Source organism: Bos indicus, chromosome 12 (genome assembly GCF_029378745.1).
Source record: "Bos indicus isolate NIAB-ARS_2022 breed Sahiwal x Tharparkar chromosome 12, NIAB-ARS_B.indTharparkar_mat_pri_1.0, whole genome shotgun sequence".
NCBI lineage: Eukaryota > Metazoa > Chordata > Mammalia > Artiodactyla > Bovidae > Bos > Bos indicus.
The window spans coordinates 16,297,578-16,324,260 of NC_091771.1; the positions used below are offsets into that span (position 1 = coordinate 16,297,578).

General features: G+C 44.0%; 1 protein-coding gene across 5 annotated transcripts in view; it reads right to left on the reverse strand.

Annotated features, from left to right (window-relative positions):
- Positions 1-527: 527 nt before the first annotated feature.
- RUBCNL (rubicon like autophagy enhancer) overlaps positions 528-26,683 on the reverse strand; it is a 43,349-nt gene continuing 17,193 nt past the window's right edge. For all 5 annotated transcript variants that reach the window (XM_070800074.1, XM_070800072.1, XM_070800073.1 and 2 more), the window contains exons 2-14: positions 25,068-25,694; positions 21,450-21,532; positions 20,778-20,988; positions 18,578-18,676; positions 17,770-17,830; positions 16,866-16,998; positions 15,110-15,255; positions 13,320-13,384; positions 9,369-9,607; positions 8,014-8,075; positions 5,177-5,330; positions 3,891-3,981; positions 528-2,481 (exon numbers count right to left, since the gene is read on the reverse strand). In XM_070800074.1, coding sequence (XP_070656175.1) covers positions 2,369-2,481; positions 3,891-3,981; positions 5,177-5,330; positions 8,014-8,075; positions 9,369-9,607; positions 13,320-13,384; positions 15,110-15,255; positions 16,866-16,998; positions 17,770-17,830; positions 18,578-18,676; positions 20,778-20,988; positions 21,450-21,532; positions 25,068-25,602 — 1,992 coding nt within the window. In that variant the 5' untranslated portion in view covers positions 25,603-25,694 and the 3' untranslated portion in view covers positions 528-2,368. The remainder of the gene's footprint in view (positions 2,482-3,890; positions 3,982-5,176; positions 5,331-8,013; positions 8,076-9,368; positions 9,608-13,319; positions 13,385-15,109; positions 15,256-16,865; positions 16,999-17,769; positions 17,831-18,577; positions 18,677-20,777; positions 20,989-21,449; positions 21,533-25,067; positions 25,695-26,683) is intronic.

Sequence of the window (26,683 nt, forward strand, 5' to 3'; positions counted from 1 at the left end):
TGGGGAGGGAGGAGGGAGGAGGGTTCAGGATGGGAAACACAGGTATACCTGTGGCGGATTCATTTCGATATTTGGCAAAACTAATACAATATTGTAAAGTTTAAAAATAAAATAAAATTTAAAAAAAAAGAAATAATAGGAAAAAGGGATTCATAAAGGTTCAGTGATTCACCGAACCTTGTTAATGGAATGTCTGTGATTGTAGTTATTACTAGCATCACATTGTTCATTAACAGCATTTCCCCTGTATTTGAAGACATAAATAGCTTATTTACGTTTTCAACTACTTTATGTTCAATTTTATATCTGCAAGACGAAGTTCTGAAAGGCAGGGATAAAGTTCTAGTCACCCACACATCCTCTGACTTTGTGGAATAGAGTTGACAAGAGGTTTGATTTGTGCCCTTTGAAGGGCGCCATCTAGAGGCAAGTACTTCAAATAGCACCTCCATGCTCTGTTCAAGAAACTCAAAACTCATCCATACATACATGTAACTGCAAAAGTAAAGCATACCCCGGACACAAACCCTGGAAGAAGTAAAGTCTCTATGATACAGTTACAAAATTGAATTTAGGCCAGAAACAAAGCCAGAGAATACAGATTTTTGTTTTCAGTTTTTGTTCATTGAAAGTAACAATTCCTTTCACAAAACAAGCTTTATAGGAATAGGAACTGAGTAATTCACCTTGTCAGTTATAATTCATAAAAAACAGGCTCCACCATTAGCTAAATACAACCATTTAAATACAATTTAAGAAGTATCAAAAAACCCTTAAAAAAAACACCAGTAGCAGCAAAAACATTGAACATTTGTAAACAAAATCACCAGTAACAGTTCAGGTCAGTTCAGTCGCTCAGTTGTGTTCGACTCTTTGCGACCCCATGAACCACAGCACAGCAGGCCTCCCTGTCCATTACCAACTCCTGGAGTCCACCCAAACCCATGTCCATTGAGTCAGTGATGCCATCCAACCATCTTATCCTCTGTCGTCCCCTTCTCCTGCCCTCAATCTTTCCCAGCATCAGGGTCTTTTCAAATGAGTCAGCTCTTCACATCAGGCAGCCAAAGTATTGGAGTTTCAGCTTCAGCATCAGTCCTTCCAATGAATATTCAGGACTGATTTCCTTTAGGATGGACTGGTTGGATCTCCTTGCAGTCCAAGGGACTCTCAAGAGTCTTCTCCAACACCACAGTTCAAAAGCATCAATTCTTCAGCGCTCAGCTTTCTTTATAGTCCAACTCTCACATCCATACATGACCACTGGAAAAGCCATAGTCTTTTTGGCTTTGGCTTTGGCATAGTCTGTCTTGAGTAGACAGACCTTTGTTGACACAGTAACGTCTCTGCTTTTCAATATGCTGTCCAGGTTGGTCATAACTTTCCTTCCAAGGAGTAAGCATCTTTTAATTTCATGGCTGCAATCACCATCTGCAGTGATTTTGGAGCCCAGAAAAATAAAGTCAGCCACTGTTTCCCCATCTATTTGCCATGAAGTGATGGGACCAGATGCCATGATCTTCGTTTTCTGAATGTTGAGCTTTAAGCCAACTTTTTCACTCTCCACTTTCACTTTCATCAAGAGGCTCTTTAGTTCTTCACTTTCTGCCATAAGGGTGGTGTCATCTGCATATCTGAGGTTATGATATTTCTCTCAGCAATCTTGATTCCAGCTTGCACTTCATCCAGCCCAGCGTTTCTCCTGATGTACTCTGCATATAAGTTAAATAAGCAGGGTGACAATATACAGCCTTGACGTACTTACTCCTTTTTCTATTTGGACCCAGTCTGTTGTACCATGTCCAGTTCTAACTGTTGCTTCCTGACCTGCATACAGATTTCTCAGGAGGCAGGTCAGGAGGTCTGGGATTCCCATCTCTTTCAGAATTTTCCACAGTTTATTGTGATCCACACAGTCCAAGGCTTTGGCATAGTCAATAAAGCAGAAATAGATGTTTTTCTGGAACTCTCTTGCTTTTTCAACAATCCAACAGATGTTGGCAATTTGATCTCTGGTTCCTCTGCCTTTTCTAAAACCAGCTTAAACATCTGGTCCATGCTTGAAACATTCATGGTCCATGGTTTACATATTGCTGAAGCCTGGCTTGGAGAATTCTGAGCATTACTTCACTAGCATGTGAGATGAGTGCAATTGTGCGGTAGTTTGAGCATTCTTTGGCACCAGTAACAACTCTACTCTTAATAACAAAGATCCGAAGTTTCCAAAAATATTAAATATATATAATAAAGAGAATATTGGTCATCTTTTTTCTTAATAGACAATAGTCAAACAATGTTATCAACAGGAGACACAAGCGATGTGATCGTAAGGCATGTTGCATGGTCTTTCTCGATATAGTCAAGTACATCATGTTGCTGCGGAGGGTAGACTTTCCAGAAGTCTTCTCCTCGCTGTGATCCTCGCACACCGGGGGCACTTGGAGGACTGGAAGCACTGCTTGTGAAAGCAAGCTCTGCACGCTGCAAGCAAGGAGGAGAGCCGTCAGCAAATGGGTAGCTGGTTTCTCAAATATGTAACAGACACTCATCCCCAGCCTGGGGAAAGAGGACCTAAAGCCAAGAGGTCCCTTGAAGACAAGAGGATTTGTCTCCAGTAGATCATGAGGATGGGCCTCCCTGGTAGGTCAGTGGTAAAGAATCCACTTGCAATCCACTTGCAAGAGACACGGGTTCCATCCCTGGGTCGGGAAGATACCCTGAAGAAGGAAATAGCAACCTGCTCTATATTCTTGCTTGGGGAATCCCATAGACAGAGGTAGGCTACAGTCCATGACGTCACAAAGACTCAGATACAACTTAGCAACTAAACAAAAACAACAACAAGGCCATGAGGACCAGTGAAACCGGCCCAAAGAGCCTGGGTAGTGGACTGCAGTGCCTCCCAGATCTGCTCAAAGACCATCCACCATGGGTGCCGGGCGAGCTGGTGGCTGATGGCTCAGGAGGTGACATCCCTTCTCTAGAAATGACCCTAACTAAAGAGAGCTGCCTCTATCAAGGTTATGCCCCCTTGCTGGTCCCAGACCATATCCAGTGACTGGTCAATATGAGGTTTAAAGGCCTGGCTGGCTCTCTGTCCTTAATTTGGGAAAATGGTGAAAATCCACCCCAGCTCTAGAATTCCCTGAGAGATGCACTGAGCCTTCATGACAACCATACCATTTTCAACTTCTTCCTTGGCCCAGTCCTGCTGCCTTCATACCCTCGTGGGTGTGGAGCCTGAGAACAAACCCCAGGGCAGCGGTTTGCAAACTTTTGGCACCAGGGACCAGTTTTGTGGAAGATAATTTTTCCATGGGTCAGGGTGGGGGATGGTTTTGGGATGATTCAAGTGCATTACATTTTTTGTGCATTTTATTTCTATTATTATTAGGTCAGCTCCACCTCAGATCATCAGGCATTAGATCCCAGAGGTTGGGGACCCCTGCAGTGAACTTGGGGTTGACTGTTCAATTACAAAACAGGTGCAGCTGTAACTTGCCCTGATGTAGAAGAAGTGGGGGACAGGTCAAGCAGGGCCACCTCCTACCTCTGAACTCTGTTGCCTGAGACATCATCCTTTATCCCTGCCCCACTCACACCTCCTCCCTGTGCATCCAAAACTTTACCAGCTCCAATTCAACAGAGAAGCACACACTAGATCATTATACCTTAAGGAAATCACACTATGCTTTAGTTATTAAGCTGTTATTAAGCTTGATAGCTCAGTTGGTAAAGACTCCGCCTGCAATGCAGGAGACCTGAGTTTGATGGGGTCCCAAAGAGTTGGACACGACTGAGCGACTTTCAGTTTCAAGCTTAAGCTAACAAACTTTGCGCTTATGTTATTATACTGCTATTAAGCGTACAGTATTATGGTATTAAGATACCTGAACATCTTCTACACGTTGCAGTCTGAAATGGGAAAATGACAGCTGTACTCCGGCAAAATTCACAAATGAAGCCCTTTCCTTGACATAGCTGTAAGAATAGGAGTCAAAAGTTAGTCTTCATGGCTAACATTTCTCCTGATGGAGAAACTGAGTTCCACTTTCACAGAACTCTATAAACACCAGATTTCCACAGTCCTCCACCCCAGGTATTAAAAGTTCTTATTCTAAAATCCCCTAAATTGGTTGTGGAAGTAACACGTTTCTGCATTTAAAAGGTTTATATAAATCTGTGAATTGCAATTTTCATAGAAGTCAAAATGAAACATTCTGCACAGGACAAAAGATAGGCCTAAGCAACAGATCATATTTGCAGAAGGCCACCAAATGTCATGGATACAAGTAACAATTAAAAAACCTGTCTATGTCAAATGAAAGAAAAATTTCAGTTTGGTATTCTATAAGCCAAGATGGTAAACTCCTCTCACTATGCAAGAGTTCTAATGATACAGTTTCAAAAACATCATTTTTTAAGTGTCTGTGACTCCAGCCTCTAGAAGGAACAGAATACTATCTCCTGCCACAGTGGATGGGTCAGAGCAATGAATGTGCGTCCGTTTTGTCTGGACAACTGCATCAGGGTAGTTTGAGGCACCAGAGAAAGATCATGATTTTAAACATGTGTTCTTAAATGATTTCATGTTATTTCTGGGAGCTCCCCTGCAATTCATCAGTCCGTGAAGACACAGAGCTCCTGTCCCACTGGATCCTGAGTCTATGTGGCTGCACTTGGCACACCAGAGCAGACGAGAATGGAGGGAGACCACGCACCGGGCTGGGTGCTCAGACAACCAGTCGCTTGGCCCAGGCTTGCATACCAGCAGGACACTCTTGGTCTGGTACTGAACAGCTCTGAACCTCATTTCACTCATCTGTAAGTAGTGCAGGGGCTTCCCTGGGGGCTCAGTGGTAAAGAACCCACCTGCTAATGCAGGAGACGTGGGTTCAATCCATGGACTAGGAAGATCCCCTGGAGAAGGAAATGGCAACCCATTCTAGTATTTTTGCCTGGAAAATTACATGGACAGAGGAGCCTGGGGGGCTACAGTCCATGAGGTCGCAAAGAGTCGGATACGACTTAGTGACTAAACTACGGCAATGAAAAGTGTTGCTGGCACTTTCCTCAGTTTGTGAGGGTAAAGCAGCTAAGTGCAAAACAGCCCACCCAGGATCGGCCGCAGAAAGGACAGCTCAGGGACACACCCGCTGGGGCAAGCAGATCTCACCTCACAGCTGGCCACGTGCTCGAGGGAAGCTTTCAGAATGTCCTTGAGCAAGGGCGCCAGCAGCCCTTTCTTGACCTTGACCATGTCCTCCAGGGAGAACAAGTGGAGCGCCTCCGTCAAGTGTCCCGGCAGCTGCTCAAACTCCTTTAATGTGCTTCCGGAGAGAAAACCAGAGGAAATCAGAAACCCACCCACACAGGTCGGGGCAGGAACCAGGGACTGGGGAGAAGGGTTTGTTTTTTCCTGGCTCTCAAAACTGAAATTTTTCAACTCAACTTAAAAAAAAAAATAGCCGTAGGAACAAGTTAACTCCCTACTTTACATTTTGCAAGTTTTGCTTGGAAGCCAGAAAGTTAAAATTCCGTAAATAATGATTTCAAAAAGCTGAATGAGAAAAGTGTCCCTGACAGCTGCCCATGTACACTCTGAGTGAAAGAAAACTTAAAATTTGGTTTTTGAGTCTTGACAACACGTACTGAGATAATAATGACCACTTTCTTCAACTCCAGCTCAGTTTCAAGTCCATCAGTGTGACTGATGGATATCTCAGGAAGAGTTATTGATGCTATGACTCCCAAACCTCAGGTCCAGCACTGATATTAAGACACAAGCATCCAACTGAGTTGGGAAGATCCCCTGGAGAAGGAAATGGCAACCCACTCGAGTATTCCTGCCTGGGAAATCTCATGGACAGAGGAGCCGGTGGGCTGCAGTCCCACAAGGAATCGGACACAACTAAGCAACAACCAAAGGGCGGGCTGCTTAAAGGCACTTGGATGCCCCGAGGGCATTCAGAACTGTATGTAATCTCCTCCGAGCCCTCCGGGCTCTTTCTGAACCCCCTATGTCAGTTAGCAGCATCACCATGCACTGCATTCCCAAGCCTACACTGAACTTGATGCTCTAGGGATACTGCTGCTGAACCCAGTTTAATTCTCTGCCCAGCTACGGGTGGTCCTGGCTCACACTATTTCCTCGGCCGGAGGGCCCCTGAACCCTCATTTTCCCTCTGACTTGCTCTTCAAGCTCTGGCTTTGTCCCTAGGAAGCCTTGTGTGCCTGCCTCCCCACCTTGTCCCTTAAAAAATATGTGCTGCCCCTCCCCCATGCCCTCAGGAGCACGTGCACCAGTGACAGGCAAATCTTTGGCAAAGATCTCTCTGTGCTGACTTCCTCTCCAGACTTCCTCTGAACACGTGTCCTGTGGCTTTTTCATCTGAAGCACAGAGTGGATATTCAAGACATTTTTGCAGATGGTAAGAACTGTGGATGTTGTTACATGTTACAGAGAAAACTGAGGCCCTGAGAAGAAACTAATTTTTCACCCCAAAGCCAGGTGGTAGAGCTCAAGGCCATATGATTATAAAGGACAACCTCCTCCCCAAGAAATGTAATTCAGAAGTAGTGCATCATTAAATAAAGATCAGAAACAGAAAGCAGCTTTAAAAGAGAACAAAATTTTTTTGAAAACCTGTAATCCCAACTGGTAGCTCAGATGCTAAAGAATCTACCTGCAATGCAGGAGACCCTGATTCAATCTCAGAGTTAGAAAGATCCCCTGGAGAAGGGAATGGCAACCATTCCAGTATTCTTGCCTGGAGACTCCCATGGACGCACCATGGGGACACAAAGAGTTGGACACAACTGAGAGACTAACACTATGAGCTCAGCTATTAAAACAAATAATCCTAACTCCTTGAGTAAGCTACTTTCCCTCCTCTTAACAATATCTCTGCTGAATGAATTCATGCCTGTGCCTTTATGGTCATGGCCTCCAAAAACTCATCCTCAGGACATACCTATGGACGTGGTCAGAGATTCAGCTGAAGCTTAGTGTTTGGGTGTGATATTTTTTTTTTGGATAACAAAAGATATTTAAAATGTATTAGGTGTTCAGTAACAGGACAATACTTAAATGAATACCACATCATAGTACAGAAAAATATTATACAGCCAATAAAAGTTGACATGCCTCTTTATCACAGTGTTTTAAAAGGCAGTGGTACACCCATGAACACAGCAGCACTGGTCACAAAAACCAAAAGAAAGCAACCCAAGATAGATGGATCAATCAACAAAAGATGGACTATACAGACAATGTATGAATACTCAACATCACTCCGCCTTTCAAAGGAAATCCTGACATGGGCCACAGTGTGAGTGAAGCTTGAAGACATGATGCTACATGAAACCCCAGGCACAAAACAATAAACACTGTGATTCCACTCATATGAGGTACTTAGAATAGTCAAAATCATAGAGACAGAACAGAGAATGGTGGTTCCCACAGGCTGGAACAGAGGGTGGAGAACTACTGTGGGTAAAGAGTTTCAGTTTTACAAAATGAAAAGAGCTCTGTGGATGGATGGTGATGGTGGTTGCCTACCAACATGAATGTACCTAACCGCTTAACTGTACACTTAAAAATTTATGTTATGTGTATTTTATCACAACTTAAATCCCCTGCAGAAGGGAAAGGCTACCACTCCAGTATGCTGGCCTGGAGAATTCCATGGACAAAGGAGCCTAGTGGGCTACAGTCCATGGGGTCACGAAAGTTGGATACAACTGAACGACTTTCACTTTCATTTTTTTTTTCCCCAAAATAATAATAAAAGTCCACTGGCTAGGGTTGTTTTATGCTTATACTGGTCCATTCTTCTTAATGTGTTAAATTCCCTGGTAGTGAGTAAGAACGTTTAGCAACGTTCAAGAGTGTCTACATCGCCAAGGAGAGGCATGAGACGGTCACTCTGCACTGGTGGAGACGGACCACAGAGTGTGGAGGTTATCAGACCTCCCATTCATAGCCCAGCCCAGCCCAGCCCGCAGCAGTACCTTTCAGCAAACCTGCAGGTCTTCAACAGCTTCTTGATATGAAACAGCTGCTCCTGGATTTCCTAATGTGAGAAACCAAACGGGGGGAGGGGGGGAAGTGTAATATGATTAGTAACACTGGACATGCATAAGTCAAAATTAAATGTTAGTTCTAACCTTGAAATGCTACAACTCTAGACAATAAGCCTTTGAAATGCACAGTCTATAAAGCATATTGACTGTGCATATATATAAAGCATATAATGCACAGTCTATAAAGGGGCCCATGACTGAGTCCAGAGATCTACAGAGGGTCCAAGAAGGACCCAGGTCTTGGGGACTCTAAAGCTTACACAATGTTGGGGGCCTTCTTTTTAAAAAACACCAAACTATGTACAAAAGAAGGAGATTCTGTGATTGGAGACACCATGGATGTACCTGGAGGACATAATGCCAAGTGAGTGAAGTCAGATACAAAAAGACAAAAACTGCCTGATCTCATTTATACAGGGAATCTAAAAATGTCAAGTACATAAAAGCACAGACTATAAGGGTGGATCCTGGACTGAGAAGGTGGGGAAATGGGGAGATAATTGGTCCAGGACACAGAGTTACAGTTACCTAGGATAAGACCATGGGGTCGCGAAGGAGTTGGACACGACTTAGCAACTAAACAACAAGGATAAGTCTAGAGATCTCATGTACAGCATGATGACTATAATTCACGAGACTGTATTAAAAACTGGAAATTTGTTAGGAGAGTAAGTTTCAGGTGTTCTCATCACATACACAGGTAACCCTGTGAGGGGATGGATGTCTTAATTAGCTTGACTATCAATCATTTCACTGTGTATATATATACATCAAGTCATCAGGTAGTACCCCTTAAACACATACAATTTTTCTTTAAAAGATGGTGGTGGTTGAGTCGCTGAGTTGTGTTTAATTCTTGCATCCCCATGGACTGTAGCCCACTAGGCTCCTCTGTCCCTGGGATTTTCCAGGAAAGAATCCTGGAGTGGGGTTGACATTTCCTTCTCCAAGGGATCTTCTCGACCCAGGGATCTAACCTGGTCTCCAGGAATGCAGGCAGATTCATTACTGACTGAGCTAGCAGGGAAGCCCCATTTAAAAGATAATAAAATTCAAAAGCTAGGTTACAAACAAAACTAGGCATAAAGGTAAGATTTGGGTAGGGGCTTTGAAAAGAGCCAAAGCAGGAGAAGGTCTCTGAAGCATAAGCTCCAGCTGCTGTATGGTAAGTCCACCCCTTCAAGGGTCTGTCTGGATCGCCGGAGCCAGGGGAGACGTCCACTTACTGCCGCAGGGCCCTTTCGGCCGCTGGACTCCCTCCCCCAGGAAAGGTGGCTGCTCACCCTCACTCTGTCCAGTTCCTTGGCCTTGGTGTACAGGCCGTGGCTGACGTGCAGCAGGTTGAAGATGGGCTCGTGCCATATGTGGTCCAGCAGGCGTTTGGAGAAGTTGCTGACGTAGTACTTCCGGAAGTCCCACATCCTGAGGATCCGGGCGGGAATGCAGGACTCCGAGTAGGAGTGGCAGCAGTCGCAGAAGTACTTCCCCAGGTATTCGCAGTACCGGAGCCGCTTCACGAACTCTGCCGGGGTGCAAAGGACGATGAGCACCAGGTCACCTGAGGCCGGAAACCCACCCGCGCCCCGCCCTCGCCTCCAACGCCGGCGCAAGGTCAAGACTCAAGATGGCTGTCCTCATGCTGCTGAAGCCATGCTGGGGAGAACAGCAGACACTGGAGGCCCTGAGTCACGGAGGGTCATGAGCTTCACTTTTGTGGAATGGGTGTTGGAAAACAGAACCCTCCCCCCAGCACTCCTGGATTTGGAATATGGGCCTTTAAACTGACACGGGGCCAACAGAACATGAGATTCAAGGTCTGGGGATTTGGTGGGCGTGCAGACCCAACCTCCTACTTGGCAGGAAGACTCTGACAAGCCCGAATCTCTTCAGGCTAATTGTCCTGAAGCCACCAAAACAGCCCAGAATTGGATTCTGTGATACCACAGGTATGAAAAATGCTTTGTAAATGATAACGCATTCTATGTATGCTATTGAAAAGTAGTACCCTAAAAGAGTTCCTGGATAAATCCATGAGGAAAAAAAAACAAACAGAAAAATGCACAAAGGATGGAAATACATGGGAAGAGAAAACATAACCAGTAAAGATCTGAAAAACATATATGGTGACCCCCATCCCCTAAACACACACACACACACACACACACACACACACACACACACTCCTTTGGGGACAATCACTTCCACACACACACACACACACTCCTTTGGGGACAATCACTTCCTTAGGCAACTTTTCACTCCCAAGCCAATAAGCCTGGATTAAGTTCCCTGGCTATAAAAACCATAGCATTCTTGACTTTCTCTTTCATTGAAAGTATCACCCAGTTGTTTACTTGGCTGATGACATCCTGTCAGCAAGCTCCAAGAGGGAAGGACCACATTCCAATCAACATTGCACACCTACATCTTCACATCTGAACAAACTCTGGGAGGTACTTTAAAAGTTGGTGGAATCATAGTCACACATCTTCACAGTTTCAAACTCATACATTCAGTATTTACTGAGGCACCAGGATACAGTGGTTAACCAGAGAGATATGGTCCCCATTAGACTTCAGCTGGGAAGATGAGTCATTGAAAGAAAATCACTTCCAACTCTGATGCATGGCAGGCACTATCATTCTACCATGGCAGGCATGGTAGAAGGAAGTTCAGATGGACTTATGCTTCTTGTTTTTATTTCTTGAGGTGGAGATGCTCAAAGTCTTACTCCATCCCAGAACGCCTATCAAAGGCCAAGGGAACCCTTTCCAGCAAATCTCTTCCTAGGCTTTCACAGGTCAGACCTATGGATGCTCTCACAGCAAAATAAGTGATTCCCACTCTCAAGTGGGCAACTCGCCTTTCTGATTGGGTGAAATCTGATTTTCTAGGCCCTCAGGCCACTCCCTCAAACTTTCTCAGAGGAGTCTGGTTAGGTCCTAGGTAAGCCATCCAATCATTTAACAAATATCTTTCAAGTCCCAACTGTGTGCCAGGCATACTTGTAGGAGCAGGAGATAAAGCAATGGATAACACAGACCACATATTGATAATACGTATATAATAGGTAACTAATGAGAACCTATTGTATAGCCCAGAGAACTCTATTCAGTGCTCTGTGGTGACCTAAATGGGAAGGAAATTCAAAAAAGAGGGGATATATGTAAACATATAACGGATTCACTGTGCTGTACAGCAGAAAGTAACACAAGATTGTAAAGCAAGTATACTTTAATAACAGTCAATTAAAATAAAACAAACCATGTATCTGTCCTCATGGAACTTAGAATCTAGTGAGAGACAGATAATAGTAAGAAAAATCAATAAGAGTATTTTAGGGAGATAAGGACTTGAATAAAAACAAAAAGGAAGGCGAATATCAAGTGTATGTGTGTGTTTGTGGCCAAGAGGGTGATGAGGTGGAGTTTCAATAGGGCAGCCAAGGAAGACCTGAGAGTGCAGATGGGAAGGAAGGAAGGGAACTGGGCCTGGTTGGGGGAGGTGGGGGGGTGCGTGACCAGGGGAGGGCATTCCAGGGAGAGAAAAGCACAGATGCTCACAGGAGTGAGCCTGTCACCTTCAAGAACCAGCAGGGAGGCCATGTGGCTTGAGCTCAACGCCCGATGGGGCAAGAGCTGGGAGATGAGAGTTGGAAAGTAATGGGCAGTCACAGTGAAGGTCACAGTGGCCTCTTCAGCAAAGAGAGGGCAGTGTTATGAAATGACTATAACAACTTCTCATCGTGGACACCTCTCATAAAAACAACGCATGTCCCCCCTTTCTGTGCTATACACTAGGTTCTCACTAGTCATGTACTTCATTCATAGTTGTATACATACATCAATCCCAATCTCCAACCCCCAAAAAAGAAGGTACAGTCTATTTGTAGGACATACATTAAGTGAACCTTAAATACATATTCCAGTATACATTCAGTTCAGTTGTGTCCAACTCTTTGTGACCCCATGGACTGCAGCATGCCAGGCTTCCCTGTGCTTCACCAACTCCCAACTCCTAGAGCTGGCTCAAACTCATGTCCATTGAGTTGGTGACGCCATCCAACCATCTCATCCTCTGTTGTCCCTTTCTCCTCCTGCCTTCAATCTTTCCCAGCATCGGGGTCTTTTCCAGTGAGTCAGTTCTTTGCATCAGATGGCCAAAGTATTGGAGTTTCAGCTTCAGCTTACAATATACATTAGGTGCAGACAAATACTATTTGATTGCACTTACGTGAGGTACCAAGAAAAGTCAAATTCATAGAGTCAGAAAGTACATTGGTAGATGCCAGGGGCTGGGGGATAGGAGGTGGGCAGAGGGAATGGGGACAGTGTGTAATGGGGACAGAGTTTCAGTTTAGGAAGGTAAAAAGTTTGAGAGATGAATGATGGTGAGAGTTGCACAACAGTGTGAATATACTTAGTGCCACTGAACTATACAGTTGAATATGGTTAAAATAGTATGTTTTATCCATACATGACTAATGTGGATGGACTAGTGATGTATGGATGTGAGAGTTGGACCATAAAGAAGGCTGAGAGCTGAAGAATTGATGCCTTCGAATTGTGGTGTTGTAGAAGACTCTTGAGAGTCCCTTGGACAGCAAGGAGATCAACCCTGACTATTCACTGGAAGGACTGATGCTGAAGCTCCAATACTTTGGCTACCTGATGTGAAGAGCTGACTCATTGGAAAAGACCCTGATGCTGGGAAACATTGAAGGTAAAAGGAGAAAAGGGTGGCAGATGAGATGGTTAGAAAGCATCACTGACTCAATGGACATGAATCTGAGCAAACTCAGGATGATAGTGAAGGACAGGGAAGATTGCATTAATGCAGTCCATGGAGTCGCTAAGAGCTGGACAGGACTTAGTGACTGAACAACAACAAGAGTATGTTTTATATTATGTGACTTTCAAGACAATTAAAAAACATTAAAAAAATAATGATGCAAACTGCTCAACTTTCTTTGGATGTATAGAGAGATAAATAGGAAATCTAAAATTGGTTATTTGGGGGCCTTTTTTACTTATGATATTTAAAAATGTAAGAGTATGGCTATGAAATTTTGTACATTTCATTCATATGCTTATTAATCAAATCACTGTTGAACAAAAGATTTGTTGCTATATATTGTCTTGCATGCACTTGAGAGAAATGAATATACCAATATTTATGCTTTAAGGTAAAAATATCATTGCCTAATAAGTAAGCAACCCAATATCCATACTTACTAGGTTCTATTGGAGTTCCACAGCCAGCACAGAAAAAATTTTGGGCTATTACCACGAGATCCCTCCTGAGGACAGAAAATGATAACAGTTATATTTCAAAAAAGGCCAACAGAGCATTTTTCACTGATTGGAAAAGAAATTGACATGAGGATGTTCTTCTTAGCTTCAGGGCTTAATTTTATCATTTTTTCATTTGGGAAAGAAATAAAATTTTTCGTTCCCAAGAACAGAGCTTTCCAGTTGAAATCTCTGGGTCTTTTAAAAGCTCTTGCTACCACCAAAGCAGATGTCAGTATCACAAATAACCATTCCACCAAAGAGTCTTTAGAGACTTCTCATGGGGCATCACAGAGTTCTCTCTCCTGAGAGAACTAGAAGCATATAATACATGGGAGGAGGTTCAGGGGGATAAGACACCATCCCCAAACTTACTTGGGAAGTTTACAAATGGATCCAGGGACATTTAGATGAATATGAGGTATTGTAAGACAATGCTGTCAAAGATTTTTGGTGAAAGATAGAATATTGAAGTGTTTGCTATTCAACTGTTAGTGTTACAATTCCATATGGGATTTGGCAATATGGAGAAAGTTGTAACACTTTAATACAGTTTAAGGTCAGGAAAAATGGCCAAGGTAAAAATGCATGGTAAAAATATGTGTGCGTGGTAAAAAATGTGTGCTTTAGAGAGAACCCAGAAAAATCCCAGAGGAAAGACAATCCACGTCAAGGGAAGTGACCCTGCCCAAGGCTTGGAGAGGGAACTCTTCTCCCTAAGCAGCCCCAGAGAACTTCCTCATACTCTCCCAAGAGGAAAAAAGGATATAAGGCACCTCTGTGGGGCACAGGCAATGACCACTGCCAGCCCCTTCATAACTCTGCAGTTTGTACACTGTATTAAATACCAACCAAGAGGAATGAAAAAGAATGCATTTGGTTAAAATATCCTTTTGTCTACAATGTCATATACTCTCAGAATAAACAAATTAAACTACTACTTTAAATTATGGGATTCCCAGGTGACTCAGTGGTAAAGAACCCACCTGCCAATGCAGGAGATGCAGGTTCCATCCCTGGGTCAGGAAGATCCCCTGGAGGAGGAAATGGCAACCCACTCCAGTATTCTTGCCTGGAAAATTCCATGGACAGAGGAGCCTGGCAGGCTACAGTCCATGGGGTCACAAAGAGTCAGACATGACTGAGCAACTCAGCACAGCACTACTTTAAATTATTGTATATATTTATATATATATATCTATATCTATATCCTTTTTGCACCATCTTATTTCTTTGTCTTTTAGAATTTTGTTACTTCTTAGAGAACAGAGATGTTTTCATTTGCATTCTGTCACGTTTTTTAACTGTAAGAGCTCTCCTCAAGATGAAATTTTCCTTTAAAAAAATGAATTCACTGACTTTATTTCACATTGCCCTGGAAAATAGAGTGGTCTAGTCTTAAAATTACTGTATGATATTTTTAAGGTTCACCATTAGCCACTTAATATGAGCCTGTTTACTTTTCAATTGTTATGTAATGTTCATAGTTAAGGAAACATAGTTAAGTTCTCAACGTGTCAAAACTTACAGAGACCAAAAGCCCACTATATATGGGGTGCCAAGAAAGCTAACTCAGAAAAATGTGCCCAAGTTTCTTTTTCCTAAAACAAATTTTCCTTTGTCCCTTGGTGTTTTATTTTTTGCCTTCACCCATCTCTATGAAGAGACAGAAGGAACCCATCACAACTTTTGTTTTAACTGGACTGGTGGTCCAAGCAGCAACCTAGACTTACTTGAGTGGTGGATGAATATCAAATACGATTTGAAACCTAGGGGGCGCCCAGTCTCCAGTCCCTCTGATCCTCGACTTCAGTTTAATTTCCTGGACAACATCTGTGCTGGATTCAAAGTCTTTCTGAACCCGCTCTTCATTTATAACCTGCATAAATAACCCAGAAAAGGATTCAGGAGCAACTTAAACAAGCACATTTCAGGAACTGAAATAAAAAGAATGTTCAGATGTATTCCCAACATTAACCTTTACCTTCAAAAATAAAAACTGCCTTTAAGTGAATAACAGAACCTGGCCAGAGCCGTCTCTGTGTCTAAAACCCTCTGCAGGAGAACTGCTTCAGACGCCACCCAGCTGAGATCACTCTGCTCGGTATTTTTAGTTAGTTCTTTTGTTTCCAGACTGCGAATTACTGTAAGTAGGTCAGTGTGAACTGGAATGCCTTCCTGCCTTGCAGAAGCCGAAGCCTCACCCTGCCTAGTCAAGAGCTGACAGACACTGTGGATCTGAATCTCCTTCTCCAGGAATTGTTCTCTGCAGACACTGCCCAGCTTGTACACGTGCAGACCCCACCTCTGACCATGAAACTTATCTCTTAGCATCTAAAATCAAGACTTCTCTGATTACCATCCACATCCTCCACAGTTTGGCCGCTTTTGAGCCTTATTTCCCAGGAAGATTAAGATGAACGATCCCCCAAACATACCCCACTACCCACAAACATGTTCTCCAACTACATTAAATGACTCTGCTCAACAAACACCACGGGGACTTCCCCGGTGGTCCAGTGGTGAAGACTCTGTGCTTCTACCGCAGGGGGCGTGGGTTCGATCCCTGGTCAGGGAACTAAGATGACGCAGCCAAAAGAACCAAAACCCAGAAGCACCGGGCACCTCCCAGTCACTTCTACTCCAGCTGCTCCTTTGCCAAGAGTGCCCTTCATACACCCCTACCTGACCTGCTACAGTTCTGCCTGGCCTGATACCTGGCTCAAGTCCTGAGATCTCCATTCAGCCTTTCCAGGTTCCCCTGATGACGTGGAATACCGCCTCCCTTGCACTTCCAGTGTGCTTTCTCTCCTACCCGATGACAGCCTCTGCCACCCCATCCTCTGCCCGCACTGAGCTGCCTGTTTGGAGGGCAGAGCACTCCACAAGGGGACCAGCCTGGACTTTCAAATGAGGCAGCCTGGGAGCTCAACTCCTGCTTTACCACTGACCAGCCCCACTGAGGGTCTGCAACTAACACCTTAAACTTAAAATAACGGGCTTCCATGGTGGTCTAGTGGTTAAGAATCCACCTGGCAATGCATGGCACATGCGTTTGATCCCTGGTCCGGGAAGATTCCACATGCCGCAGGGCAACTAAGCCTGTGAGCTGTAACTACTGAGCCCATGCGCTGCAACAAGGGAAGCCACTGCAATGAGAGGCCCTTGCACTAGCCCCGGCTCACCACAACTAGAGAAAAACCTGTGCCTAGCAACGAAGACCCAGCACAGCCATAAATGAATGAGTAAATAAATTAAATTAAATTAACAATAGCATCTACCTCACAGGAGATATGTGAGGATTAAGACATGAATTGCTGAGCACAGGCCCTGGTGCATTACAAATGCCCAATAAACATCAGATTCGTCCTTCCTTTCGAGTCTCCCCTAACGCCCAGCAGCCATACAAGGAAACACAGAAACCTCTGATGTGGAGAGCAGGCAAAATGAGAATTTAAGAACTGAAGATCAAATTCTGTTGAGACTTACTATGGAGCCAGCTGCATCGAGAGAGCCTGTCAGCTGATAATGAACTTCTGCCAGCATCCAGCATTTCCTGAATACGCGGTATAACTCTTTGGCTATTAGCTCAGCAGAATTGAAGTTTGGCTCATGAATGACACTGCAATGTAAGAGATGCAAACATGGAAAATTATTTTCATAAGAAGTGTGTTAAGGGTCTTTTGCTGCGGGTTTTTAACTATTTCCCCTCCCCCCTTGAAAAAAGCAGAGGAGATGACACAGAGCAGACCATGTGTGTGTCAACCACACCCCAGTGGTTATCTTACTTAACTCAATCCTTCCACGTTCCACAGAGCAGCTTGTGTTTATTGAGGGTACCAAGGTGGGGAGGGGTGGTGAGAAGAGGACCAGGTTTAAAGTCAGAAGACCTGGGTTCAAGCCCTCTCTTTTGTGCCCCCATGGACTGCAGCCCAGCAGGCTCCTCAGTCCATGGGATTTCCTAGGCAAGAATACTGGAGTGGGTTGTCATTCCTTCTCCAGGGGATCTTCCCCACCCAGGGATCGAACCCATGTCTCCTGCATTGGCAAGTGGATTCTTCTCCACTGAACGAACTGGGAAGCAAGTTCAAGTTCCCCCGCTGCTATTTAACAGCATGGTGTCTGGATGTACATCTCATCTGAACCTCAGTTTCTACACCCATAAAATTGGGTTTAAAAACCCCTGCCCATCCCACCCATGAGGATTAAATGAGAATGTGTACAAAAGTCTTTCAAACACTCTAAAAACACTGTAGGAACTTTCGTGGTGATTGTTTCATTTCTAAACAGTGATCCCTGTCATTGGAACTGACTGAATTTGGCCCAAGATGTCAGAGGCCTGGTGTGATGGCCCAGGGGTCTGTGTGCTAATGAAAGTGGGAGGGAGAGATACCTCTTAGAGGTGTCGGAGGAACATCCACAGGGCTCTGTGGTATTGCTGAAATCTCCAAGTTCTGTGGGAAAATCAAAGAAAAGGTAATGGAGGGCTTTTAGTCTGTTTCTCTTAACCACAGTCAATTTGATACGAACACAAAACTGCTGCTGCTAAGTCGCTTCAGTCGTGTCCGACTCTGTGTGACCCTGTAGACGGCAGCCCACCAGGCTCCCCCGTCCCTGGGTCCCTGGGATTCTCCAGGCAAGAACACTGAAGCAGGTTGCCATTTCCTTCTCCAATGCATGAAAGTGAAAAGCGAAAGTGAAATCGCTCAGTCCTGTCTGACTCCCAGCGACCCCATGGACTGCAGCCTACCAGGCTCCTCCATCCATGGGATTTTCCAGGCAAGAGTACTGGAGTAGGGTGCCACTGCCTTCTCCTAACACAAAACTAGCTGCCTACATCTCAGAAAGGACCAGTTATTCAAGATCTCCATCCTTCAGGTTCTTTTGCGTTTCTGTTGTGAGACAACAGCTATTATGAGGCCACAGATGGGATTTTATATATGCTTATCTGAAATTTCACCAAAATATAAAGGAGGGGGCCAAACAGATATCAGACCCTAATGGTATCTGCTTTTGCATTCAAATCTACGTGAGATGAGGGATTAATATCAAGACATCGTATTTTTTTTAATACCAGGGACACGGTCTGATTTGGGGAGGGCTTTCCCTGAATGACACCGTCATGTATCGTGCGTGATGCGTGTCATCAGGCGTGTGGGGGAGGGTGCCTCCGTCACGGCCCACGAGTTTCCAAATCTCACCTACGATAACGAAGTCATCAAAGTCACATTTGCAGTCCTCTTCCGTCACCTCAGAGAAAGTAGGTGTTTCAACCACCGGGCTGACCTGTAACACGCAACCTAGAGAAGAAAGGAAGAAGAGAAAAAGACTGTCCAACCTGCAACACCCGGCTAAATTGAAACGGAGGAATGAAAGGGCTGCGTTGACTTGAAAAGAATTTTAAAATTCAGCTGCAATAATCAGGAAGGTCAGGGGGTGAGGAGGGAGGTGGGAGGGGAGTTCAGCATGGCGGGGACACATGTATGCCTAGGACCGATTCATGTTGATGCATGGCAAAAACCATCTCAATATTGTAAAGTACTTATCCTCCAATTAGAAAGGGCAGGGAGCTATTTTTGTGTTGTCCTTATGTTCACAAGATTAAGTGAAACAGACTGATGAGTCTATTGGGGTCCATAGGAGTATTCTACTTATTTGGAAGTTTGAAAATTTCTACAATACAAAGTTTAACAAATGGAAGAGACGGGAGAAACAATCTTTTGTTGTTGTCGTTCACAGTAAGGAAAGGAGTACAGGTGACATGAACATTGCACTAGGTTGAGTGTGCGTGCTCGCTCCCTCGGTCGTGTCCAACTCTTCGTGACCCCGTGGACTGCAGCCCTCCATGGGATTTCCCAGGCAAGAATAACTGGAGTAGGTATCAAACCCATGTCTCCTGTGTCTCCTGCATTGGCAGGCAGATGCTTTACCACTGAGCCACCTGGGGAGCCCACTAGGTTGAATATGTTCCCCTAAATGTCCCCTACCAGCACCTGTGAACATGACTTCATACGGAAATAAGGTCATTGTAATCAAGTTAAGCTGTGGTCATGCTGGATCAGGGTGGGTCCTAGAGCCAATGTGAGTGATGTTGTAAAAAAGACAGAAGTTTGTACACAGACACGGATACTCAGAGACCAAACATCCTGTGAACATGGAGGGATGCTCTACAAGCCAGGAGCAGCAGCAACGGCCCAGAGTCTGGAAACAGGCAGGGACCAAATTCTCCCTCAAAGCCTCTAGAAGAAACCAACCTTCCAGACAATTCCATGGCCGACCTGTGACCTCCATGATTGTGAAAGGATCCATTTGTGTCGTCTTACGCCACCCAATTTGAGTATTTTGCTACAGGACCTTCAAGACACTAATACAGATATGTTCATGCTTTCCTATCCCTAATACCAGTTTGGAGAATTAGCCTAAGAATGTCTTTACACAGAGAGACAGAAAAGTGAAAAAGGAAGGTTGTGATCACAAAGGAGTTTTTAAATCCATTTAAAGTGTTAAAATATTGAAAGCCACCTAAATGCCAAATAACTGGGGAAAGACTTTGCAAATCATGCTGTTACTTCAAGAAACACCCTCACTGAAAAACTGTGATCACAGATAAACCATTCTAGCTGGGGGATATCAGCTTCTCAGCTTTGGTTTCCTCCTGGGTTAATGGGGGCAGTTTCACCCACTTCTGTGTTTCTTACACTCTTTTGATCATGATCAGCAGTAACATACAATTTACTTTGCAACCTGGCACAGGCATAAAATATATATAACTGATAAAGTTCCAGGAAGCATCGCTCACCCCATGTGAGGCATGTGCTGATACTGTGCAGTTGTTTGCTTGCCTTTTTAATACTGTCTGGATCAAGCTGCAATTTGTTGAACTCTGCTCTACCTCATGAAGTAACCTCTATGAACACAAATGTCACAAGGGTGATACTTGATATAAGATCAATTTTTTTATCTGGGTGGTAGAAATATTTTAAATTTTTATTGAATATATTAATATTAAAAAAATTTCAGCTAGACATGAGCTTCCAGTCAACCATTCAACACATACTTATAAAGTATTTCAGGCAAAGCCCTACCTGTGGATTCCCAACATCTGTGGATACCCCAGTGCATCACGGACTCCTTGTTACCAGGATGAATGAAAGAGGACAACGTGGGGAAGGAAGCCAGTGTAAAGAAGAGGAATGCTGGGTGACAAGACAGAGGAAGGGGAAGAGCAGGATGGAGCCTAAGAAAAAGCTCGTGGATTTCACAACTGAGTGGTACATGGTGACCAATTCCAAGCCAAGTAGCAGAAATGGCAGGGATCATCAGGTTACTCCAGAAGGACAGGGTTTGACAGATGTGTGGGGAGAATACAGCAGAAAGCTTCCTCATATTTCCCCCACTCACCTTCATAGCCACTGTCAGACGAAGTGGAAGACCCAGATTCCTGCTTTACGTGGGTATAAAAGGTCCCTTCCAAGTCTGCCCGACTGTTCCCAAGTGACCTGCCGGCCTCTTCTGTACTCCAGGTCTCTGTGTGCTGCTGACTTAGAATATTACACTTCATTTTCTCCATGACTGATATAATCATATCTGCAACGTAAAAGTGGGCATTTTCCTGCAGAGGCAAAGATGATCAGTTAAAGTTCTCACAAGCATAATCAACTTGGTTTTTTTTCCCCCCAGTGAGGGTGTATTAGATTGAAACATCAAGAAGTTATATTTACGTGAAGTTAATGCATAGACATGTATTTATTTCACTGTGTTATCATAGGTCATTACATCAAGAATAGCCCATATCTTCCAGAGGTGGAAGATTTAGCCCACTGCAACCAAAAGATGATGCAAGTTGAATTTCCTGTGGTATTAAATCCTAGATTGGTGGTGTTGCAATGGGAGACATTACTCATCAATCATGGAAAATTTCCCAGCTGAGGTCAGACCCTACCAGTCAAATGTTGAAATGAAACATTTGCCATGCCTCCTCCAGTGCGGTTTACAGACTGAAATCAGAACAGGCATACTCCAAAGTGTTAACCCTCTTGGTGGTTTTAAAAAGAAGAAGGAAGCCATGTTCACCTTTTCTGCATCAACAGGAAGAACGAATGCCTCCGGTGAGAAGGAATTTGAGGAAACAGTTCTTCCGCCAACTTGAACAGCATCTGCCAATACAGCAAGTTATTAAAAATGGAGAAAAAGAAATTCAAAGTTTATCTACGAAAACAATTTTAGGGAGTGACTTTCAAATGTTGTTTAAAATATTAGCACAATTCTAGAATAAAATAGGATGACACAAGAAGAAAGACTCCTCTGATGGTAGGCCTTGTAGGTGGCAGAGGGTCATTATTTCTGCAAGAAGCTATTGAATAACTTGAGAGGAACCCTTAGAGAAGGCACGGGAGAACCATGGGAATGGAGGAGAGCAATGAGGAAAGAGGGGAAAGAGAAGAGAGTCATGGAAACTACCTACAGGAGATGGAGGGTGAGAAGGAATTGTCTGGAAGCAAGACCATAAGAATTACGGGATCCTTCCTCCAGCTCACTGCAAATGACCTAAAACTTCCTGTTTACAGTAACAAAATCTATCTGAAAAAGGTCAGCACCGCTTCTCTAAAATGATCTTCCTCTAGTCAGAAACAAGAAGAAACTGCAGAGGTTATATTCGGCTGACTCATCCATTCTGCATCCTTATTAAGCCACTGCATTACTGGCAATGAACGCCACCAAGACAAAAATGAGGTCTGTCATGTGATATCTGATTGCAGCACATAAGGCAAAACATTTCTGTGACATCCATGAGCGCTGCTGTATCAACCTGATGAATCAGAACCAAGTGCTACAGATGTCTTGATGGTTTTAAAGCTCTCGGGGTGGCAAGCAGACAGGCAAGCAGGATTCCTCCAACTATTGCAGGGAAAACTGACTCCATGACGGGTCTGCTGCTTTTACTTTAACCTGTGCTTCCCCATTGCTTTGGTTCACTATCCTGTCCATACCTAATGGTCTGCCTCAGGGAACCCTGCTGCTCTGCCTGAATGTTAAACCAAAATGCCTTCTGTTTAGGACCCTGTCCTCCAGTGGATGGCTATAGGAAGGAAGAAATTAACACATTCCTTCCTGGAGGCTGGCCATTCCAGGAGGTATTTGTAAGATTAATGGTCTTTTTTTACTTTACATCCTCACTTCCCCCATCTCTGTTCTATAAAAGAACCTGGCATCCAGACCCTCATAAGATGGTTATTTTGAGACATTAGTCTACCATTTTCTGGGTCAGCCAGCTTTCTGAATAAAGTCATAGTCCTTGCCGCAATACCTCATCTCTCAGTTAATTGACCTGTCGTGTGATGAGCAGAGTGGGTTTGGACTCAGTAACATAACCCCTTCCTTGCCTCGTGTTCAAGAACTCCAGTGTTCCATTGAAGACTTTGGTCCTCTTAGCTTCAGAAGCCATCTGGGGTGGGCAAACTTTTTCTGAAAAGGACTAATTATAATAAATGTAGGACCTGAGGGCCACACAGCACCTGCTGCAATTATTACTTGGTTCTGCCATTGCCCTGAGAAAGCAGCTATAAACAAAACAAACACAGCTTTATCTATAAAATCAGAAGTCTGGTGGCATTTGGTTACAGGTCCTGGTTTGGGGACTCTGAGGATAGAGGGGGAAATGCAGAGAAAAGTCAAGCAGTGGCTTCCAGTTCCAGCTCTCTACACACCAGCCGTGCCTCTACAGTAAAATTTCCTCATCCTAGGAATTAGGATAATCATTTTATTAGGAAACCGAAGGAGCTAAGGAATGTAGAAGCACTGTAAACGTGTAGATGCTTTGCCAACAAAAGGAACTGTTTCTTACAGCCTCAGGAAATGCAGACAGGCTCAGCTGTGTTTCCTTCCCATATAATCTAAGAAAGGAAATTCCCGCTACTGCCATTTGAGATGCAGCCGATACAGGAAAATGCCTCATAATGGCAAATGCCTGTTCTGCCCATTGCTGCCCCTACACCAAAGAAAGAAAGGACCAGGTCACTCGGGACTTCTTTTCCTTAAGCCCGGGGAATGAATCCCCTCGCCAGGTTTAAGACAGGTGGCCACAAAAATTGAGTGGTTTGTTAAAGGTCCTTAGAGAGATTGCTAGGGTCACTGTCTTTGGACAAAAGGGGCTGGTGTGTTTGTTTTCTTTCTGGGGCAAAGGATAATTTTATTTACTTTTCTTTACAGATATCCTTTGATTTGGACCATTTTTTTTAAAGCCTTTATTGAATTTGTTACAATACTGCTTCTGTTTTATGTTTTGTTTTGTTTTTAAGCTGAGAGGCATGTGGGATCTTAGCTTCCTGAGCAGAGATTTAACCTGCTCCCTCTGTACTGGAAAGCGAAGTTGTAACCACTGAACCACCAGGGAAGTCCCAGAAAGGATAATTTTAAACTGCAGAACAACTTCTTGCACAGGAGCCAAAAAGTTATTTGGGGCAGGGGTACCCTAGGTCCTAAAGATCATCTGCTCTTCATAACTTGTCGTGGTGGTGGTCTGTGGGAAAGAAGACTTCCAATTTTCTCTCTTTTCTCCTCACCCTCCCGTGAGACAATCAAGTAGGAGACTAATTTCTAAGTTTTCAACCACTAAATTTGCAAGTCACTTTTTTCCTGAGAACTATCCAGGCAGGTGAGCAAAAGGAGAAAAAAGGCCTGCAATCAGACTGAGCTACTGAGCACGCACGCCATCTGACTGTGCCATACTGCTCAAATTTGGTTCTTATCTCAAAGTTAGCTCATTGAAAAGATTGTCCAGAATCTGCTTATTCTTAAATTGTATGTTAAAGATTGTCACCATCTTTGAGTTTTCAAAAGTTTCAGTAGAACAAATAAACCTCATATCTTAGAAAAGGGAGAGGACTGGTTTCTGCTAATGAGAAATAAATATACGTGCGTGTACACACACACACACACACACACACACACACACACACACAGGCAGCTTTTAAATTGCTTTGAAATAAACTTCCTTGACTATTTGAACTAGGATTCCAACAAAAACACAAATTAATGCAAAGTGTGAATATAGTATAATTAATATTTAAAATTACCTAACCATGCCAGAAATCATAACAAGAACAGCTTAATTTATTGACTCAAGTGGCATCTGGCATGGATTACTTGGGTTTCAGAATTTTGGCATTTTAGGAATATGTGCCTGACCTTAGAGCAACGGGAGACCTGGTTTTAATTGGAAAAAAGTTTTGTCCAGTTTGGAGGAATTGTGGTTCCTGTTTTTAAACCTTACTATTTTTCTAGTCACACCCTGTCCAGGTAAATCTAACAGGTGAGGCGTGTTCCTCTCCCACATGAGCACTGGTGTGAACCGGGGCTCACTCTGTGGGGATCACCTTCCACCATCATGCTAAATGCAGAGCACTTCTGGTGCTCTCCTGCAGGGCCCATACCCATGCTCCAAGATGACAGCTGACACTGATTATTGAGTAAGTTCTCCTACAGTCTCAGGAGAAAGGGAATTCTTGACTCCATCAGTTGTGACCCTCCCAGTGGCTGGGCTAAAGAAGATATGAACTGAGCTGGTGCCCTGGCTGGTGAGCATCCTGGAAAACCGGTAGCCTTTTCCTCACGAGGAACACTCAGCCTCAGCCCCAAGCAAGAGCAGGTGTGAGATCAGACAGGAAGGGTGGAAGTCCAAACTAGAGTTACCTGCATCAGCAGAAGCTGTCAGCTGGGAAGGCTTGAAAAAAGCCCTGCCATCCTCAGGACATGGGGGACCAGACACAGTCTTGGAGCTCGTGATCAGAGATGTGTGAGGACAGCGTCTTGGAAGCCCTGCCCGCTCTTCCTTCAAGGTAACAGAGGAGTCACTGCCATTGCCAGCTGTGCCCCAGGCAGAGGAGCTGCCCAGAGAGTCTGTGGTGCCCTTCGGCAGTGATGTCTCCACCACGGAGTCACCAAGAGACAAGGGTGAAGTGCCCAAGGGAGATTTGGTGTTGGACGCAGTGTGGCTCTCTCTGTTCCCCACTGCGAGCACCTGGGGGGATGCATCCTGCAGCTGTTGCTGCGCACACGGAGGGTTAATCCAGGCAGCTCTGTGCCTTGTGAACCTGATGTCTGAGGGGCAGAAGGGGTGCTCAGTGTCCAGGAGGCTGGGCAAGCCATCAGTGTTGCCTGGGTCATCGCTGACCCCTTCCCAGGGGTCCACAGGTGAGTCCTGCCGGCCCGAAGACTGTGACACCATCTTCAGGGCTCAGGGCTAGTGTGAATTCCCCTGTGCTGTTGGACTGGACCTTGAACTCACCACATGGTGAGTTGGAGGGCTGGAGAGCTTATCTGCAATGAGTGAGAAACATTTACCATAAACAAGGGCTCAGTCATATTTTTTTAACTCCACATTCTTATGAGGAAGCAAAGAAACTTCATGTTTCAACAGAGTCTGGATTTTTCCCTATACAACACAGTAAATTCCACTTAGATTTACAAGTAAAATATTAATAAATAAGTTTGCCATAAAACTAGCAGCAAATGTAAGGGATATGACACTGAGATAGGAAAGGGGTTTCAAAGCATAAAAATAATTCTTTTCATGCAAGGATAAAGCCGTATAAGGATACTGCTGATAAAAAACTAAAACAACAGCAAAATGTAAAACATCCCATGCATTATTTCAAAATTAAATGTCAAACCCAAAATGGGAATGCTGCCTAGGAGTAAAGACATGTTTTTGTAGGTTTTTAAATTATTATTGTTGGGGTATAATTGCTTTACAATGTTGTGTTAGCATCTGCTGTACAAAAGAAGTGAATCAGCTCTAAGTATACCTATATCCCCTCCCTCTTGGATATTCCTCCCAACCCCCACCCCACCCTTCTGGGTCATCACAGAGCACTGAGCTGAGCTGCCTGCTTAACAGTAGGTTCCCACTAGCTAGCTATTTTACATATGGTAGTATATTTATGTTTCTTCTTTTTATTTAGTTTGTGGTCGTATTTCAACAAAGTGGACCCATGGCATGTGAAACCGAGAACAACCAACAGCACTAAAAACTTGGTTTTGTGTAACTTTACACGAGCTTATGAAACTTACTTAGATTATAAAAGCAATAAAAATTCATGATTTGCTTACAATATCTAAAGAACACACTGTGATCTAGATGCTGTCTTTTTAAAACGGTCCACTCGCTTTTTAGCTCCATTTTTAGCATTAGTAAATTAGGCAATGATTACAATGTTGAGAGCGACACAGATGAGAAGCACTCGTCACTAATTACAGCCCAGCACGTGTGTCTTCCTAACACTCTCCCACTGTCCCTCACATTGTAA